This window comes from Mastomys coucha, unplaced genomic scaffold (assembly GCF_008632895.1).
Source record: "Mastomys coucha isolate ucsf_1 unplaced genomic scaffold, UCSF_Mcou_1 pScaffold21, whole genome shotgun sequence".
In the NCBI taxonomy this organism is placed as follows: Eukaryota; Metazoa; Chordata; class Mammalia; order Rodentia; family Muridae; genus Mastomys; species Mastomys coucha.
The window spans coordinates 102,957,313-102,977,329 of record NW_022196904.1 but is presented as its reverse complement, the minus strand read 5'-3'; the positions used below and the strand labels follow the sequence as shown (position 1 = coordinate 102,977,329).

At 43.3% G+C, this 20,017-nt stretch overlaps 1 protein-coding gene across 4 annotated transcripts in view; it reads left to right on the top strand.

Moving 5' to 3' along the window:
* The window catches only part of Rras2 (RAS related 2), a 70,300-nt gene that overhangs the window by 39,909 nt on the left and 10,374 nt on the right, over positions 1 to 20,017 (top strand). For 2 of the 4 annotated variants that reach the window (XM_031387960.1, XM_031387963.1), the window contains exons 2-4: positions 16,812 to 16,899; positions 18,330 to 18,432; positions 18,640 to 18,748. In XM_031387960.1, coding sequence (XP_031243820.1) covers positions 16,812 to 16,899; positions 18,330 to 18,432; positions 18,640 to 18,748 — 300 coding nt within the window. Of the gene's footprint in view, positions 1 to 10,567; positions 11,107 to 13,631; positions 13,862 to 16,811; positions 16,900 to 18,329; positions 18,433 to 18,639; positions 18,749 to 20,017 lie in introns of those variants that run through there. The other 2 variants (XM_031387961.1, XM_031387962.1) reach the window with 2 other exon arrangements.

The following is a 20,017-nucleotide window of genomic DNA, read 5'->3' as shown; positions in this document are numbered from 1 at the left end:
ACCATGTGGTTCCTGGGAATTGAACTTGGGACCTCTGGAAGAGTAGAGTTTTTAGTTTACTAGACTTTTCTCTGTTCTAGAAGACTTAGGAAAAGAAATTGGGGTTTAGGACATTGGATACGTAGCTGTAGATGAGAGACTGAAGCGGAAAAAGGAAGAAGCAGCAGTCGGAACCTCTGGTAGCAAAAGTTACAGAGCTCTGAGTGACTTGGCCATCTACCTGCAGATAAAGCAGCCTTCCTTCCCTTCTGTGTTTGGAAGGGTCAAGAGCCAAGTTTTGAATTTATATTTTGAGCCAAGCCAATATAGCAAGTATGTTACAATATCGTTTAATCTTCACAACGGACCTTTCCAAAATGAATGATTATATGCATGTTATTGGTAAGGAACTTAAGTTTCAAGAGATTAAGAAACATTCTCATGGTCATGTAGCTTTTGAGTGAGATGTCCTGGTCTGATGACCCAGTGGAGGCTGTGCTTCTTCTGGCATTTACTGTGTAAGCCTAGAGAGGGGTGCATGGTATTTGCAAGGCTAGAGAATTTTCTCAGGTTGCATTTCAGGCTTTCTTACAATCTTTGGTGTACCTATGGGGATCTGGGTTTGATTTGCTAAGAAGTACCAGAGATTCAACTTGTAGCAAAACTTCTCTTAAAACCTAAAGTTATTTTTGACACATTGTATTAGCTAAATACATCCTAGTACCATAGAGGTGGGCAAAACCTTGATCCGAAATAACAAATTATTCTCTTACAGCTAAAAGCAAAGAGAGGGACTGGACCCAGCTTTTGTTGAGTTTAATGTATCTGGATCTTTCAAAACCCTTGTTTCTTTTTTCATTCACATGTTTCAAATTTCAAAAAAAAGAAATATTCCCTCCTATTCACCTCCCTAGAAACTCAATTCTTCTTCCCATGTGTAGTGGAAGTCAATCACTTGTATATTTTTTCTAGAAACATTTTATGTACATAGAACAAATATATAAAGTGAGCATATTTATTCAAGTACGTATGTTGAAGATTATGCTGTATTAGTACACGGAGTTATTCTGACTTGTTTTGCTTTGTGGTGTGGACGCTACATGCAGTGCCTTCTGGGTGCTAGGCAAGCCCTCCACCCTTCAGATACCTTCCCAGCCCCCACTCAGGGCTATATTGAGATTAAAAGAACTGAAAGATAATTCAATCGTGAATGATCTTGAACATGTTGATTTTTCATGTATTCCTAGTATAGATTTCTTGAAGTTAACTTGTTGGGTTAAAGTTTATCAGTTTATATATATATGTGTATGAATATATATGTGAGTGTGTGTGTGTGTGTGTGTGTGTGCATGTGTGTGAAATTAATTCCTGTGCTAGTGATGGAATCCGAGCGGTGTGCTTGGTGAGTTCTCAGCGGTTTACCCATACCTCCAGCCCTTGTGGGTTTTGTTTTTGTTTTGGTTTTTCGAGACAGGGTTTCTCCGTATAGCCCTGGCTATTCTGGAACTCACTCTGTAGACCAGGCTGGCCTCAAACTCAGAAATCCTCCTGCCCCTGCTTCCCAAGTGCTGGGATTAAAGGCGTGTGCCACCACTGCCTGGCTCCTTGTGGTTTTTTAAAACCTTGACACACTGGCCTTTACCATGAATGTATGACCTTGAAATTGCTTTTGCTATCTCTTTGGTCAGTAACTTTATTTAGTTACTTATGACTGAAAAAAAAAGTGATATAGCAACTTAAGAGAATGATCTATTTCTGTCATGGTTTAAGAGAAAACACAGAGCCCATCATGGTGGGAAGGCATGGCAGCAGGAACATGGGGCAGCTGGACATGCATTGCGTTGTTAGTTGTGTAGCAGAGAGGGGTGGGTGCCGGTGCTTCACTCAGTTTCTCTTTTGTTCCTGTTATTCAGTCAGGACCCTAGCCCATGGGATGGTGTCACTACATCCAGGGTGGGTCTTCCTTTCTTAGCTAACTTGTCTGGAAATATCCTGTCTCCTAGGTGATCCCAAATCCAGTTAGAACTACAGTGAAGAACCAGTGCATCATCTGTAATTAAATTCATGACTGACCATGTCACGGGGCAACAGGATCAGAAAAAAGAGTGCAGGCTATAAACTTTCACTTTAGCATGCAGACTAATGAATACAGCACAAAAGTGGTCTGGCAAATTTATCTGTCTGTCTGTCTGTCTGTCTGTCTGTTGTCTGTTTGTCTATGTGATTAGACCTGATTTGGATCCTAGTTTTACCAAACTACTGACTGTGACCTTTAACAGATTATCTAAACCATAATCAGTGAGCCTCAGTGATTTTATCTGTGAAATAGGGATAGTGACATCAGTCATACAGACACAAGACATGGAGCTGTTGATGGGACTTCAGATCTGATGAAAGAGTGAATTCATGCCCTGGATCAAGTGAACCTCGTGTAGGCACAGGAGTCCAGTGTGCTGAGGAAGCTCAGGGCTGAGCAGAGGATGGGCTGCTAGAGTATGATTAAGCAATGGGAGTTTCACTCTGGATCAGCAGTCAGCACACTGGGTGACTATACTCGGGAGGAGAATATACATGGTTTGGTTTGTGAGGTGTGGGCACAGTTACTGCCCAGGATCTGGGTGTATGTTGAACTTCAGAGACTTACTGGGGATAACAGGGCTTTGGGCTCCAGTCTGAAATTTAGAAATGGTATCCTGATTTATGGCAAGGAGATTTTAGTAACAATGAGGCTATGGGGGAAAAGAAGCATCAATTGTTATTTGATAAGGGATTTGTATCCAGAATATAGAAAGAACTTTTTGAGACAATGTAACCCTGTCTGGTCTGGAACATACTTTTGTAGACTAAGCTGGCCTTGAACTCACAGAGATCTTCCTGCCTCTGCCTCCCCAGTGCTGTGATTAAAGTCATATGCTATCATGGCTGGCTGTAAAGTAGTTTCTCATTCCATTTAGAAGTGGTCAGTGATTTGAATGTACATTCTTACCAAGAAGATAGACACATGACCAATAATTATACAAAAAGACACTCAATATCCCAGTGGAGAAATACAGACCAAAACTTTGGTGAGGTAACATTTTAGTGTCTGACATTAGACATAAGTGAGATCCATGGGACACAAGGGCCTCACATGCACACAAATGCACAGGAGTGTGTTGTGACACAAAACTGGTAATTCTTCAGAAAGTTAAAAGTAGTGCGCACTATTACTCCCAGGCTGGTCTCTTGAGTACAAGGCCAGCCTGGCCTACATGGTTCGACATCAGCCAAGGTTACACAGTGAGAAGCTGTCTCAAAACAAAAACTAGGCTGGGTAGTGGTAGCACACCCCTTTAATCTCAGCACCCAGGGGGCAGAGGCAGGTGGATCTCTTGAGTTCAAGGCCAGCTGGTCTACAGGGTGAGCTCTGGGATTGCCAAAGCTGCACAAAGACCCTGTCTTGAAAAACCAACCAACCAACTATCCAACCAAACCAAAACCAAAAAACCAAACCAAACCAAACTAAAACACCCCTCTCAAAGCCAAACTCAAACAAAAAATTGACTCAAATAGTAAAGTTACTGTATGATCCGGTCAACATTAAAAATATGCTTTTGAAAGGTGGACATGCATGTATATTTTCTTTCACATGTGCTACAAAAACTAGAATTCATATATTTGCCCAGATTTGGCTGTCCTGCACATAGTGAATGGATGTAGTTTGTTCATATGTGCACTGGCATAAAACTAGGAACGGGGGTGAACATGAATGACCTTGAGAGAGAGAGAGGGGGAGAGAGAGAGAGAGAGAGAGAGAGAGAGAGAGAGAGAGAGAGAGAGAGAGAGAGAGAGAGGCACAGACTAGGCAGACTAGGCTCACCATGTGCAGGAGATTCCTAGAGAGACAGAAAGGACCGTGCTGGGTTGGTGGCTTTAGGGGTGGGTGTGGGAGGAGTGAGACTGGCTGCTAGTGGATAAGGGAGATGTTCTGGGGTTAGGGGGGTAGTGATGGCATTGCACAATCTCTAAAGACTGAAAAAGCCTAGAGTGGATTTTGCACCACTAAAATCATCTGAGAGATTGCTCAGTGAGTAAAGGTGCTGGTTGCCCCCCACACCTGACAACCTGAGTTAGATTCCCCAGAATTTACATGGTAGAAGGAGAGAATTGACTTCTATAAGTTGCCTTCTGGTCTTCACGTGCACATTGTGGTATGCACACACATAAGCACATATGTACATTCAGACACACAAAATAAATACTCTAAAAAGGGAAAAAAAATGGGAAAAGTATGATCGGATTCTGAAAAGAGCCCAGATTTCTGAAGAGATTATCATTGCAAGGAAAGATTTCAGAGAAGAGTCCAAACATAAAAACTTACACGGGACTAGGACACCTTGTGATTGGGAAGGTCACTGCCAATGTGGTGGATCAGGGGTCAAGTAGAAGCAATGGTCATCTTTTTTTTTTTTTTTTAAAGATTTATTTATTCATTATATGTAGCTGTCTTCAGACACCCCAGAAGAGGGCATCAGATCTCATTATGGATGGTTGTGAGCCACCATGTGGTTACTGGGATTTGAACTCGGGGCCTTTGGAAGAGCAATCAGTGCTCTTAACCGCTGAGCCATCTCTCCAGCTCCTTGGTCACCTTTTTTTTGTCAAGGTCAGATGAGTACCAAAGCTAACTATTCAAAAGCTAACTATTCTGAAGCTGTCTGTACTGGCACTGAGGCCCATGCTGACTGATTCGCAGCAGACTTGGGAACAGTGACCAAGATCCTGGTGTGGAGAGTCAGAGTCTAGATGAAACCTTGACAGTTGTGTACCTCAAAGATCCACCTAAGGTGTGTTGTTCAGGCAGCTGTGGTCCCTATGAGACGGAGGCAAAGAAAGCTTAGTTAGGGAGTGGCTATGGGAGAACAAAGGATAATGGAGGTGTGTGAGTACCCTGGGAGCGAGTTTCTACCAAGCAAGAACCAAAGCACACTGGAAGGACATGCTTGAAAGAGACACTGCTTATAGGTAGGTGTGTGTGTGTGTGTGTGTGTGTGTGTGTGTGTGTGTGTGTGTGTATTTAACTTTTATCTGCATTGGAGTTTTGCCTGCATTCATGTCTTTGTGAAAGTGTCAGATCCTAGAGTTACATACACTTGTGAGCTGCCATGTAGGTGTTGAGAATTGAACCTGGGTCCTCTGAAAGAGAAGCCTCTTCTAAGCCACCTCTCCAGGTTCCTCCCCCCCTTTCTTTCTTCCTTCCTTCTATAATTTTATTTATTTAGAAAGAGACACTGTTAAAGGATTAATTCAGACCCTTCACAGGGACAGTGATATGCAGCAGGGCTGCCCCAGCTGTATAACTTCTTTCTGTATTATAATTCTTTTTATTTATTTATTTATTATATATATTTTTTTGTTTTTGCTTTTGTTTTTTTCGAGACAGGGTTTCTCTGTATAGCCCTGGCTGTCCTGAAACTCACTCTGTAGACCAGGCTGGCCTCGAACTCAGAACTCTGCCTGCCTCTGCCTCCCAAGTGCTGGGATTAAAGGCGTGCACCACCACCGCCTGGCTTATTTTTTATATTTTTGGTACAGTGTCTCAATATGTAGCACAAATTGGTCTCAAACTCATGATTCTCCTGCCTCAGCACTACTGATTGCTGGCATTATAGGCGTGTATGGGTAAACATAACTAATTCTTATTCTTAAAATTGTATTCAGGGTTATGTATTATCTATTGAAATAAAAATGCAAAAATTACTATGAATTTAAAACTTAAGATTTTTTTGGTTATGTTTTTGTTTTCTGTGTGTTTATGTGTTGAGAGAGAGAGAGAGAGAGAGAGAGAGAGAGAGAGAGAGAGGCAACTCATGGGAGTTGAGTCTTTCCTTCCACTGCATGGGTACCAGGGGTTGAACTCAGGTCTTTAGGTTTGGTGGCAAGAGCCTTTTCTTTCCAAGCCATCTCTTTGGCTCTGGCAGAAAGCTTTTATTATGTTACATGAAATAGGCTATTGGCCCACTGTAGCCCATTGCCTGCTAACTATTATGTCAGCTCCAAAAGATAAGTAGATGGCTGTACAGGAACAAATGGTTTGTAAATGTGATTAGTGGGTTCGTGTGTACCTGTGTAGGTGGTAACAGTGTTAAGCTTGTCTCATCCCCAAATGGTTTATCTGTATGAACAGTGCTTGTGGCCATCTTGTGTAATTTTCAAACTGCACACAGAATGTTTGTGTCATCCTGTCCACTCAGATGTGAGTAACCTGTCTGACGGGTTAGGATCGTAGAGGGATGGGGAAAAAACAGGAAGAAACCTTTTATTTTCTCCTCCGTTAAGCCTGTGATTTTGGGAGAATGAGAGGTGCTTCATAAGCCAAGTCTTGGGAGTACTAGGGGGCAGACATCGTGAATTTGTGATTTGCCCCCAAGTAATTTTCCTTCCACGGAGAATGGATCTCTTTTTTGTTTTGACTGGAACATTATTGATAATTCCTTTTAATTCAGAGTATTTGGGGAGGCAGTGCTGAAGGTTTCTTCCAAGGCTTCGTGTGCTCCTTCACTCAGTGCTTGGCCACTGAGCACACCCCAGCCCAGATTTTGCTTTCTCTAAGGTGAACTGGCTACTGGAATGTGCTCACATTTACTCTGGAATATTTCATCTACCACCACGGGGTGAGATTGAAGGGTCAGTGGGGAATTGTTACTTTTAATTTGGGAATGGAGGGAACAGTGCAAGAGGGTGGGTGTTAGGTGACTAAGAATGTTGTTCTTAGAAGGAAGCAGAAGCCTGGGAAAGGGTGAGCATCAGAGGCCGGGTGGGCAGGGGGCTCCTGAAGACAGGTCTCCACCTCAGGAATCTCCATCCAGCTGGCTCTGCACTCTGAGAAAGCCAAAGACACCTACTTTCTGTTTCCTCTCAGGCCTTGGAGCTGATTCTCTCTCAGGACTGTATTTCTCATGTTCTGGACTATGGGTACAACCACAGCTTAGGAAAAAAAATCCCTGGGGAAATGAGACTACCTAACTGACTTAGAAACAAACTCTGCAGTAGAACAGGCTCATAATAGACTGTGCTGTGCCTCTTTGGTGGTATAACTAGTCCATTTACCCACAGCCCCAGGTTGTGGTGAGGGGGTGTGCACAGGAGCTGAAGGTCTACAGAGTGACCTCGAATCCCTTGGCACCCTGGCTGGCTTTAGGCAGTCTGGGACAATTAGTGTTTACTGAAGGCCTCAGTTTTGTTAATAAAATAAACTGAAGGGGTTCTGGACTTAGTGACCTAGGTCATATATTATGACCATGTCTGTAGTTCATTCATTTATTCGGCAAAAACATAATCACTTGAGGAATATCAATCGTATGGGAACATTTGACAAAGGTTAGTGAGGGCGGTGGCGAGAACAAAGGTTCTCTGTGTTCTGACAGCTGCTGCTACTGAGAGACTCGAGGAGGCTGCTCTGGCCACAGCTGCCTGAGGCGAAGGTGCTGGCGTCTCCGGAGGAATTCCTCTGCGTTTGTTTAGCGAATAGAGACTGTTGATGGCTAAAGGTCCTCACCAGCTCAGGGAAGTGGGTTCCTGGCTCTCCATCACTGATTGGCTTTCCCCACAGCTGTATTTTGAGATTGTGGCTGTGTCCAAGATGGCAAGGTGTATGTATACCTGTGGGGAAGTGAGGTGTGTGAGCTGTGCTGTGGAGTGTCAGGTCTAGAGCTGCTTGGCCCGGGGAGTTCATGGTGGGATTTTTTAACTGGAACAGAAATCTGTTTAATTTAATTGGAGTCCCAGAGATGGAGAATAAAGCTTGTAGTGCTCCATTCTCTTCTCATTCCAAGGACTTTGCACACTTAGGTCACATTCACCTCCAGGGAAGTGTTCAAAGTTCAGGGTTCTAACAAGGATGTTTTCGGAGAGCTGCAATATGTTCTATGTGCCTTCTTTCCACACCTAGAGAATACATGAGAGACTTGCTTCTGTGTGTGTACGTTTGTGTGTATGTGTGTGTGTGTGTGTGTGTGTGTGTCTTCCAGTTCTCTCTTGAGGCCAAGAAGAGGGTGTCAGAACCCCCAGAGCAGTGGTTCTCAACCTTCCTAATGCTGTGGCTGACCCCCAACCCTAAGATTATTTTTGTTGTTACCTCATGACTAATTTTGCTACTTTTAATGAATTGTAATGTAAATACCAGTGAGAAGGTTGTTTGACCCCCACCCGCTCCCCCAGGTTGAGAACTGCTGCCCTTGGAGTTGTTGGAGTTATACCCCTAGGGGAAGTTGTGAGTTACCAGAGTGACTGAGGATCAAAATCAGATCCACTGGAAGCTATGGGGCTTTACCAGGGAGTCATCTCTCTTACCCTTGGTGGTTGCTTTTGAAGTCCTCTTTATGTAGGCCACATGGTGGGACCTCTCACAGACCTCCTCTGAGAGCTTGGCCGTTTGGGACCACATACTGACCAGGTTGGGAATCTACAGATGTATAGCGCAAGTGGGAGGGAAAGTAAGAGGCTGGGTCAGTGAGCTGCTTGTATTTTCTGACTGCTGGGTAGAGCCAGCACAAAGCCACCTATACAGGGACACATGCACTGATGGCTAATTGTTAGATGATGATTTGCACCAGGAGGGACCCATGAAAGCCTCTTTGATTCAGTGTTGGGAGTTGTAAATAGGCCTGAGAATTTTATGTCACACACCCCATTCTGGGGACTCTCCCTGGAAACCCACAGGCATTCATGAGAAAGAACATCAAAGTTCATTGGTATGGTCTTTGACTCTCTATGCTCTCCTTAGTTCCTACCTAGGAGCCAGAGATAATGTTGCATGGGGCAGGAGAGATGCAGAATAAAGGGCAGTGCTGCCTTGCCCACCCCTGTTTTACTGAGGTGGTGCGGGGGTGGGGGGTGGGGGAGGAACCGCTGCCAGGTGAGTGCCCGCAAACATGATCAAGACACCGGACTAGGCACATTGAATGTTGGAATTAGAAAGTTCCTGAAAAACCACTTGGAGATTCTAGTTACAAAGTGAAAATAATGTAGGCTCTCTTGGATTCTGTTCAAGAGCAAGGAGCAACTTGTAGAAGGGCCTAGGGAGAAGTTTACATTTAAAGCTCAGCAAGGTTTACACATTTCCCACGTGCACATTTTGTGAAAAGATAGACGAAAGGGGAAGTGAGGCAGCATGAGAGACACTGAGTTTGATTCAATCTACCTCATGGCTCCGAAAACAGGTAGGTGTTAATTACATGCTAATTATACATTATATATATGTATTTTTATCAGATATGCCCCATTACTCTCCTTCTACTGATTCTATTTATCTTCCTACCTAGTCCCTCCTTATTTGCCTGTAGATTTTATTTTTATGACTCAATGAGTTTCATTAGGTTGTTTACAGGATCCTAGGTAAGAAATAACAATTTATTTTTTTGAAGGGTAAGAGCCTTCCTTCTGTGTGGTTGTCACTGGAACCTTGTGCCTTGTGCACTGTAGACAAGCACTTTACCACAGAGCTGCCCTGTCAGCCCCAGGGGAGGAAGCTAGGATGGGAACATGTGATCATTTTCCCACGAGAGTGGGGGGTGTGTGCTCTATAATTTAATAGGCCTACTGTGTGTCATGTGTTATGCTCTGTATCTCTCCAAGGCAGTGGGGTTTTTGTTTGTTTGTTTTGTTTTGTTTTGTTTTGTTTTTCTAGCTCATAGGCAAGGAAGCTGAGGCTCAGATGTACATGAGCTGTGTGGTTTCCTACATGGAGGACAAACAGAGCTGCTCTCTGGCTAACTTACCCTCAGTCTCTCTCTGCTTCTCTCTGTTGCCTCCATTTGTGGCTACACATTGGGGACACAGCAGCACAGAGGTGGGGAAACTCAGCCAGTGTGTCCCACACTGGGTGGAGAGAATAGAGGACATGGTGGTCACTAGAGACTGGCAACCTGATTCCCAGGGGCAACTGTGTGGACTTCTGTTCCTTGGAAGTGGGACTGGATCTCTGCACCTCTTACCTGGGAGGTTACCTTCCTTGTTGCCACATTTAAAGCACACTTTGGGTTATGCCTTCCTTAATGCCTTTATAAAAGAAAGATTTATTTATGTATTTTCTGGGCCCGAGTGCTTTGCTCTATGTGTGTGTGGACACTACATTTGTCCCTGGTACTTGAGGAGGCCAGACTTCTGATTGATCCCTTCAAACTGGAGTTACTGATGGTTGTGAGCCACCACTGTGTGGGTGCTGAAAACTGAACCCTGGTCCTCTGCAAGGGCAGCAAGTGCTCTCAACTCTCAGCCACCTCTTCCACCCTTGTTGGGATATTCAGTTCCCCTAAGGGCTAAGACATCTGTCCAGTGTGGCTTCTGGAATTGACTTTCAATCCCCTAACTACATAACCATACATCTTCTCATCATACTGCCTGTAACCAATCTTTACAAATCCTCTAATGAAGGAGCCAAGCAATGACCAAGCCTCAGGTTCTGCTCTGTTATGTCATAGAGAACTGAAAAACTTGCTCTGTGGCTGAAAGTGCCTGGAGGGTCCTGCTGATTTGCAGTGTGCAGGGTACACTGTTTCAGGGTCCCTTTCCAGGAGGGCTGGGCAGGACCTTAAGAAGAAGACAGAGGCATAGGTTTATAAAGCTTGGCTTTTCTCAAAAAAAAATTTTTTGGGGGGGAATATTCTTCCTTATTTCATATACTGGTAGAAATTTGGTATTCAATGAATTTTATTAAATAATAATTCTTAGGTTCTGATGACCTTAGCATTGGGTCTGAATTTAAACCACAGTCCTCCTGCTTGTTAGTTGAGTGGCCTTAAAGAACTAGTGCAGTTCTCTGATGTGAAAATGTTTGTAAAAGGGAGGAATCTGTTGGAGGGTCCCTGTGAGCATAAATGAGAAAATCTACTGAGTAATAAGGGAGATGTGCAGCCGCACTGCCTGCAGGTCTCGCTCGGCCTGTGATTTGCTGGGGAAGTCCTCCCCTTTCTTCTCTGGCAGTGTTCTTGTCTTTACCCTGCTTACATTCAGGGAAGGAATGGATGATACAAGTTTTTTTTTAAAAAAAAAATGTGTGTAGCTGAGAGAGGGAAGGAGCAGGGAAGAAGGAGAAAGGAGAAGAGGCCTAGAAAGTCTTCTGAAGCCGTTGGCACGCTTAGGATGAAGGTGTGAGCGAACCCTTAACATCTCTATTTGATTATGCAGTTTTCCTCATTTTATTAGGATGTATTAATTATACAATAATGATTATGTGATATCTACTCATTTTGATTGTATTCACTCCAATTAGCTGATCATGTCCTCCCTCCCACTAATACAGACCCTCCCCCGTGCCTTGCGCAGCCCCCCGCCCCAGTCTTCCCAAATTTAACTCTAGCTTTTACAGTTTGTTCGTTTTTTTTTTTTAAGTTAGGGTGGAATCTGTTAGATACATGCAGTAGTTCTGTTGGCAATGTGACACACTTTTGACTTTCAATATCTGATACTGTGAAAGATTGTTAACTCTTTTTATATTATATCTCTCCTTATATGTGTGTGCTTTAAAAAGCCCCTAAGCTCCCTGAGAGTGGCATGGGCTCAGAAGTGCCTAGGCTTGTGTTTCCCTGTTTGTGGACCCTCTGATCCATCCCCCTTTCCTCACCAAGCGGGTGAGACTTAACCAAATGCTGGATCCCTAGTCCCCGGTGTGGATCAGACTCCACCCTGTGGCAGTGTTGGGGAACTGCACTTTCACACCAGGCTGGTTTCAAGAGAAAGTGGTTGTCTGGCCACTGGCCCCTTGGAATGCGGAAGGGCAATTCATTCTTGTCACCTCTTCCCTATTTTCCTGCTCCACCGATCCTGCTGCCAGTGAGTTTGTAGTCCTCTTAGGAGCCCAAGCAGAGAGCCGGCAGACTGGAGGATATGGAAGCTTGCCTGCTTACTACAGTGTGCCATTTTTGAGCTATTGTGGACAAACTTACCCAGACCAGATCATATGTGGGAAGGCAGTAGATCTCTCTGTCCAAGTGGAATAACTTATCCAAAGTGGAGGTCTCCCTGTCCTTTGTTCTCTCCAGGACTCCCCTCCATGTATCCTTTAATGTGCTACCAGGAAAGCCCCAGGAAACCCACCATCCTTATGAAGCTTTTGGTCTACCCTGTTTTCCTGACCCTCCTTTGTCTAGCTCTGTCCCCCACCCTCCGTGTTATCTGCAGCTGGAGGGTTTTTTTGTTTGTTTGTTTGTTTGTTTTTCCTTGGTCTGTTACTGGGGCTCTGAACACAATTCCGGTACGTAGTGGCCATCATAACCTCTTAATTTGTGTTGCCTTTTGAGCAGGTATGGTATTGGCATTTTATGATGTTTCTGTGTTTTGGGGTTGGCCTGTCTGTATCCTTCTTACTGTTTTGTTGCTGTTAGGAATTGACCATCGCATGTCTGGCAAGCACCCTACCACCAAGCCACAGCCATCTGTATCTCTGATAATTCGTTGTTCCTAACAGTAGATTGGGTGTTCTGTCAAAGGGACCAGTGGGATCTGTTAAAAAGTACAAAGTGGGTATCACCCATATTACTGATAAAACTTCGAACAAACAGTATAGGAAAACTACAGTAGGGTTTCAGGTAGTGGGAAATGAGGCACAAATCAAACTGGAAAGATTTGTGTCTGTGGAAAGAAACTAACTGCTGGTCACCTGAGGTACACACCTGTTTCAGCTCCTTAAGAGACTGAAGTAGGAGGATTGTAAGTAAGACCTGTCTCGGCAGCTTAGCAAGATTGAGTTTCAAAATCAAAGAAAGAGGAGGGCTGGGATGTTGGAACTCGTGCCTGATCTGATCTGATTGTAGCTTCAATCTCCAGCACCAAGGGAAGAACTACACTCCAAACAAACAAGCAAGCAAGCACTAAACAGATATAAACCATGGATTCTAAGAAGCAAAAGGGGAGCTATTGCCATTTGTACATTTTATGGTTGTAATCTTTACACACACAAATATACAAATGCTAAATGAACAAGATAGATTTATGCCTCGTGTTTATCTGTGTAATTACTGCTCAGATCCTGAGAATATTTTCAGAAGCCCAGATGGGAGCTTAACACTCAGACTGTTATGAACTCAGAACACTGGGTTCATAGCACTCAGACACACATTCCAGATGGCTCATGCAGGGTCTGTGGGGTAACTGGGGCTGAAGTTAGTACAGCTGCCCTTCCTCCATGCACCGCAGAGGAACACAGCTCTGGACTTGAGGAAAACCACTGGTTCAGCATGTGGCTACCGGTGACAGCAGCCCAGTTACTGTTCTGGCTGGAGAGCAGCAGCCTGCCTGCACACTCTGATCCCTGGTTTGGTAGGCCTGCTCTTGGCTCAGTGCTGTCTCTTTACTCTGAGTGCTGAAGGGCTGGCCTGGACATTTGCCTCAGATCTCACGGCTTGGAAGTAGCAGTTAGAATTAAACTCAGCTTCACAGGAGACTGTTTCTTTTCTTTTCTTTTTTTTCTTTTTTCTTTTCTTTCTTTTTTTTTTAAGATTTATTTATTTATTATATGTGAGTACACTGTAGCTGTCTTCAGACACACCAGAAGAGGGCATCTGATCTCATTACAGATGGTTGTGAGCCACCATGTGGTTGCTGGGATTTGAACTCAGGACCTCCAGAAGAGCAGTCAGTGGTCTTAACCGCTGAGCCATCTCTCCAGCCCCTGTTTCTTTTCTTTAAAGATTTATTTTTATTTTATGTGTATAATTGCAGGTGTGTCTTTGCACCATGTGCGTGCTGTGTCCATGAAGGCCAGAAAAAGGCATGGGATCCCCTGGAACTGGAGTTATAGATAGATGGCTGAGCTGCCATGTGGGTGCTGGTAACTGAATCCAGGTCTTTTGGAGGAGCAACAGGTGCTCTTAACCCCTCAGCCCATGGAAACTGCTTTTTATTGGTAACCCCATTGGCTCATTCTGTTTCTACGTTCAAGTATTGTTTTTTAATTTGTAATCTATATTTATTTATTCAATCATTTGTTTGTTTGTTTTTGAGGCAGGCTTTCTCTGCATAACCACCCTGGCTATCCTGGAACTCACTTTGTAGATCAGGCTGGCCTCAAACTCACAGAGATCTGCCTCCCTAGTCTGTGTGTGGTGTGTGTGCTACCACAACCAGCTCTATTGCTTTTTTAAAGGCAGGGTCTTCTGGATCCCAGGCTGACCTAGAACATGTAGCTGAGCCAAGTGAACCACTACAGCAGGCTTATGCTGGAGATTAGTACAAGTGGGGGGTCAGAGAAGGGGCTCAGCAGTTAAGACTGTTTCCTATGCAAGGTTGAGGCCTGGAGTTGTGATGACAGCATCATGTAACAAGCTGCGTGTCCTGTATGCTCCAACACTGAAGGTGTAGGGACAAGAGATAGCCAGTGCTTGCTGGTTGCTGTTCTGGCCACAAACCTGGGAGTTGTAGGGTCAGGGAGAGACAGTCTCAAAAGGGGTAGGCAGAGGGAGATAGAGGAGGACATTCGATGCCCTAATATGTGCAAATACAGCACATATGTGTGCACGTGTGTGTACTCTACTAACACTAAAATGAAAAAAATATGTTGGCAGACGTATTTGATGGGCAAATAGGAAAGTGGCAATCTTACAATATTGAGTGTGTTCCAGAAATTATCCTTCAAGCAAACTTGTGCAGGCACTAAAAGGAAAGTCAAACAATTGCTGTGGCCTTCAAGGGCCTGTAAACCAACAGCACATGCCACTGCCTTCATTTGGTCTCACAGTACAGAACACTGATGTTTGAAGAGCTGTCACATAACTTAAACAACATGTCAAGTACGCATTCATTTATTCCTTTGCTGTGTTTTTAGATGGAGGAGTGGGGTTAGTCAGTGGTTTCTGGTGAAGAGTTAGGGTAGCTGGGCCCTTGTCAAACTCACACAAAGTCCTCAGTTTTATCCTTGTACCGCAAAGGGAACGAGTCATGAGATTCAGGCAGGAAGCATCAGATTGCTATAAAGAAACACATAAGAAATTCATCAGGAGCCAGGTATAGGTGCACACCTGTAGTCTAATGCTTAATATGTAGACAGGATTATTAGGAGTTCAAGGTCACCCTGGGCTACGTGAGACCCTACCATGGGAAACTCGTTCCCCACCTCCTGCCCCAACTAAATAAAATGCAAGTATAAGTAGCATGCTTTATCTGTCCACCCTCCTGCCAGACTGAGGTCACGTCCTGTGGAGCACAGCAGAGAGGCTGCCTGTTGCTGCTGTGCTCACTGTGGGAAGAGTGAGTGCCAGCAAGCCTGCCTAGGATCATTCTCATACCTGTTTGTTTTAAATGCAGACAGGGTGGTGATGAATCCCGCTTCCTACTAAGAGCTACTGCTATTGGCACATTGGCGCATTGCTGGCTTTGTTTAATAACTCATGTCTTTAAACGAACGTGTCAGGAAGGAAATAGAATTATGGGTAATGACTCCACATTTAAGTCTACTCCTAAAATATAAAAAAAATATAAGTGAAATGTGAAACATTTCTTTCCAAAATAAAATAAATATGCAAAGTACAGTAAGTAGGCAAGTAGGCAGGCCAGTATCGTCTTCTCCCGCCCCCCCTCTTTTTTACACTTTTGCTTGAGTTGCTTTCTGAGCATAGGTGGCCACACTGAAATATTCCACTTAAGAATTCGGTGTCCCTAGAACTACTCTGCCTGCTTCCAGGAACCCTTGCCTGAAGAGTGGCTAATTCCTTTGTCACTACTAGTTCCTTTGTGAAACAAGTTACTCCTTCAAGCCAATGGGAAAGTAGCCCAAGAAAGTCAGCCTTGGCAAAGCTGAGGGATCTTGAGAAGGGATGATGTCAGTGTCCCTCCGTGCCCTTCCTGAGAAGAGAGCAGTACCAGGAGATTGCATCTATCTGTCTATTCATCTATCCATCTTCTGTATCTATCTATGTGTCTATGTATCTACCTATGTATCTATCTATCTGTCTATCTATCTATCTCAGGGTCTCCCTCTATAACCCTGTATTATTTAGACCAGACTGGCCTTCAACTCATTAAGATTTACCTGTCTCTGCCCACTGAGTGCTGGGATTAAAGTTCTGAACTATGCCTGGCTTCTTTTTTAATCTTAAGAGGAAATTGTGATTTCTTAATTATTCAATCTTGAAGATTCCAGTTGGAAGGCTTTCATATAAAGAGGAATATAATTTAAGGAAAAAGAACCAGAGATCTTAGTGAAAGCACATGATTCCTGTGGATAATGCATGCAGACTTAAGCTAGTCTCTTCAGGGTAGTGTACTCCCTCCTACTGCTGTCTCCATCCTTATCTGTTTTGGTTCTTATAGCCGGTGCTTACCAAATCTGAATAGATCTGAATTATAGTTTCTAATTTTCCTAGATACTTCGCACTAAACAATTAGGGGGAAAATGTGATAGATCTTTTGCAGTCTCTCTGAATATTCTAGAAGGGGGAATTTAAGACATTTAGTAGCTTTTCTTTACTTGAACAGTGCACTGAGGAGACTGTTGTGGAACTTACAGAACTGAAAACTGATACAGGAGCTAGAGCAGCGAGTGGCTCGGTGGTTAGGAGTGTGTAGTGTGTGCCGGTCCATGCAGAGACTCAGAATTCTGCTCCTAGCAGCTCAGAACTGCTGCAACTCCAGCTCCAGGAGATCTGATACCCTCTTCTGGTCTCTGTGCATACCTGCACTTACTATGCACAAGTTTGCATACATGTACAAATAATTTAAAATAAAATCTTTATGGTAACCTAATACAATTAAGATGTATTATTGCCTGAAAAGCAGAATTCAATAAAAGTGATAGTGTTAGGTAGGAAGGCACGTGACATGGAATTTTAAATGAGTTTTTTTCCTGTTTGTTTTACCAGTCCTATTTTGTGACGGACTATGATCCAACCATCGAAGATTCATACACAAAGCAGTGTGTGATTGATGACCGAGCGGCCCGGCTGGACAGTAAGTAAATCCTAGTAGCTCACGCCTTATTTCTCAAATGCTCTGGCTTTAAAGTATTGCATTCAACATCTCTCAGGGGAAATAGTACAACAGATCTATTAGATAGTCTTGAATATAAGCATTTTATTAACTCCCCCTTTCCTCTGCTTTACTGGGCTTCAAACAGCAGGTCTTGCACATGATTGGCAAGATCTCTCCCTCTGAGCTAGCTAGCCTTGGCTGCTGGCTACTCTAGCCCCTGTATCAGTTTTCAGTTCTGTCAGTTCCACAAGTCTCCTCAGTGCACTGTCAAGTAAAGAAAAGCTACTAAATGTCTTAAATTCACTGTCATTGGTCTGGTAGATGAGTCAATTTAGATGTTCGTCAGCCAATGGAAAGTTCTGGGGAAACTGATCTGGTTACTGAAGTGTGTTTATTGGGGACAGTTGGAAGAAACATTGGGTCTCAGCTCTTCATGCCATTTGGCAAATGTTAAAGTAGAGGAAGTAGCCACAGAGAGAGTATTTGTTAATGGGGAATTTAAAGTTTAGAGGCTTTAACAATCTCTCTCTACTGAAGAAAACCCTGTCATTTTAACTAGTAGGAAGATCAAGAAATATATTAGTGGCTGGGCTAAGTATAGAGAAAGAAACAGAAACACAGAGATGGATACACACACAGACACAGACAGACACATATACACACAAAGAGACAAGAGAGGCACACCTAGACACACAGAGAGAGACACATATGCAAAGACACACACACACACAGAGACACACATATGCAAAGACACACACACAGACTCTTACGCAAAGAGACAAACACACATAGACAGACACCTATACACAGGGACAGACATAGTTGTTTTTAAGATTTATTTTTATGTGCATGAATGTTCTGCATGCGTATGTATGTATGTATGTATGTATGTATGTATGTATGTACGTATGTGTACCACATGCCAAGGAAGCCAGAAGAGGGTTTCAGATTCCCCAGAGCTGGAGTTACCAGCAGTTAAGACCCATGTGGTTGTTGGGGACAGAACCCGGGTCCTCTGGGCCATCTCTCCAGCCCCGATCTCAGTTTCTTGCTTGAACTTACAGACATCTTTTCCGAGATCTGTACACGGAGAAGATAAATAACCAAGTGATTTTAGAGTTGATTTGGTTCCATCTGCTTGGATGTGTTTGATATTTTTAACCTTGTAATTGGTATGCTAATATATTCTAGCCACAAAATCAATCTGTGCGATGAAGATAAACTTTGAAACTGTCTGCCATTAGAAGATTATGTCTGCCTCTGGTGCTAGGAATGAAATATTAAGACAGGAATGCATTGCCTCTCACATCAAATAGGAGGCTCTGTTGAGGACCTGGCGGGGGGCTGCCCTTGTGGGGAGGTGATTTATAACTTGCAACTGCACAGTTTTCTTTGTTGTTTTTCTTTAGTTTTGGATACAGCGGGACAAGAGGAGTTTGGAGCCATGAGAGAGCAATACATGAGGACAGGCGAGGGCTTCCTGTTGGTCTTCTCCGTCACGGATAGAGGCAGGTCGGTGCCAGTTAATGTGTGGGGTCAATATGATCAAATACTAATTAAAAACTAGTTAGCAGTGCTAGGTTCTGTCCAGATTGCTATTTTATGGAATTAAGATTTTAATTTTTTTCTACATTAGAAAAATGGCAATACAGAAATAAACAATATAAAACTCACTGACTAGTTTCTTAGCATAATGTGTTTATTTATTTTGTCTTTTAGTTTTGAAGAAATTTATAAGTTTCAAAGACAGATTCTCAGAGTAAAGGACCGTGATGAGTTTCCCATGATTTTAATTGGCAATAAAGCTGACCTGGACCATCAGAGACAGGTGAGGAGGAGGCAGTTCTGTGGTTGGGAAGCTGTGTAAAGAAGCTCTTGATGAGAGAGTGGAGGACCCACGCCCAGGAAAGCCGTGTGTGTGTGTGTGTGTGTGTGTGTGTGTGTGTGTGTGTGCGTGCGTGCGTGCGTGCGTGCATGCGTGCGTGCGTGTGTGTGTGTGTGTGTGTGTACGCACGCGCGTGTGCGCAGTGCGACAGCACCAGCTCACTGCTGAGTCTGGCACACTAGGTCTCACAGAATGGCATGTGCGAGGTGTGAAGAAGGTTTGGGGGAATTACACAGAATCCCAGAAAGCTCTCTATATAAGTCTGCATGTGTCTGTATTAGTGCCAGGCTTGTGTGATTTCTTGGATAACAGCAAAAAACTATAAGTTAAGATAATTTTTTGTCCTCTTCTCCTCCCTTTATCTCTCCTTTCTATCTCTGTTTCTTGAAGAAAATTTCTTCTTTAAGCCAAAAAACAAAAAAAGAAAAGAAAATGAAAGAAAGAAAGCAAACCATTCATTTTATAACCATGATTTAATTTGTCAAACTCCTGTGAAGAATTTAATTTTATTATGTCTTCTTCCACACTTCCTTTATTTTTTGTTTTGAGGTATGGTCTTTTTGTGTGGCCCAGGATGGTTTTGAACATGTGATTCTTTGTCTCAGCCTCCTAAGTGATGACATCACAGGTCTAAGCCACTATGTTTAGACCACATTATATAATCTTAAAAGACTTACACATGCCTAATTTATTCACTGCTGATCTACAATTACCTTTATTTAAGGAATCGCTACAATATATATTTATGTATATAATAGTATGTAGAATTATCCCCCACCTCCAACTAGTCTTGCTGGGTGGCCCGAGCTGGCCTGAAATTTATAGCCCAGGTTGATCTCAAAAGGGAGATCTTCCTACCTTAGCCTTCTGAGATTATAGGAATGCACCATAACACCTGGTTTTGGAATTCTCTTCAGTTTAATTAATAATAAATAACAGAATTTTCTTTGCTCCACATTGGCCAGCTCTAATGCTAGTGACCGTTAGTATTAGTTTCTTTGAAACTGTTTTGTTGTTTATTGTCTACCATCTCTTTTCAGAATGAAGGCAATCAGCTGTAAGTTAGTGCTGTCCTGACTGTTGGGGAGTCTCTGCCCCACATCTAGAACCCAGCATTGAGGTCATCTCTCGCTAGTATTTTCTCTTGTTTTCATGTAATCTCATGTTAACAGATTCTTTTTACTTTCTTATTATTGTTGTTTTTGTTAAGTG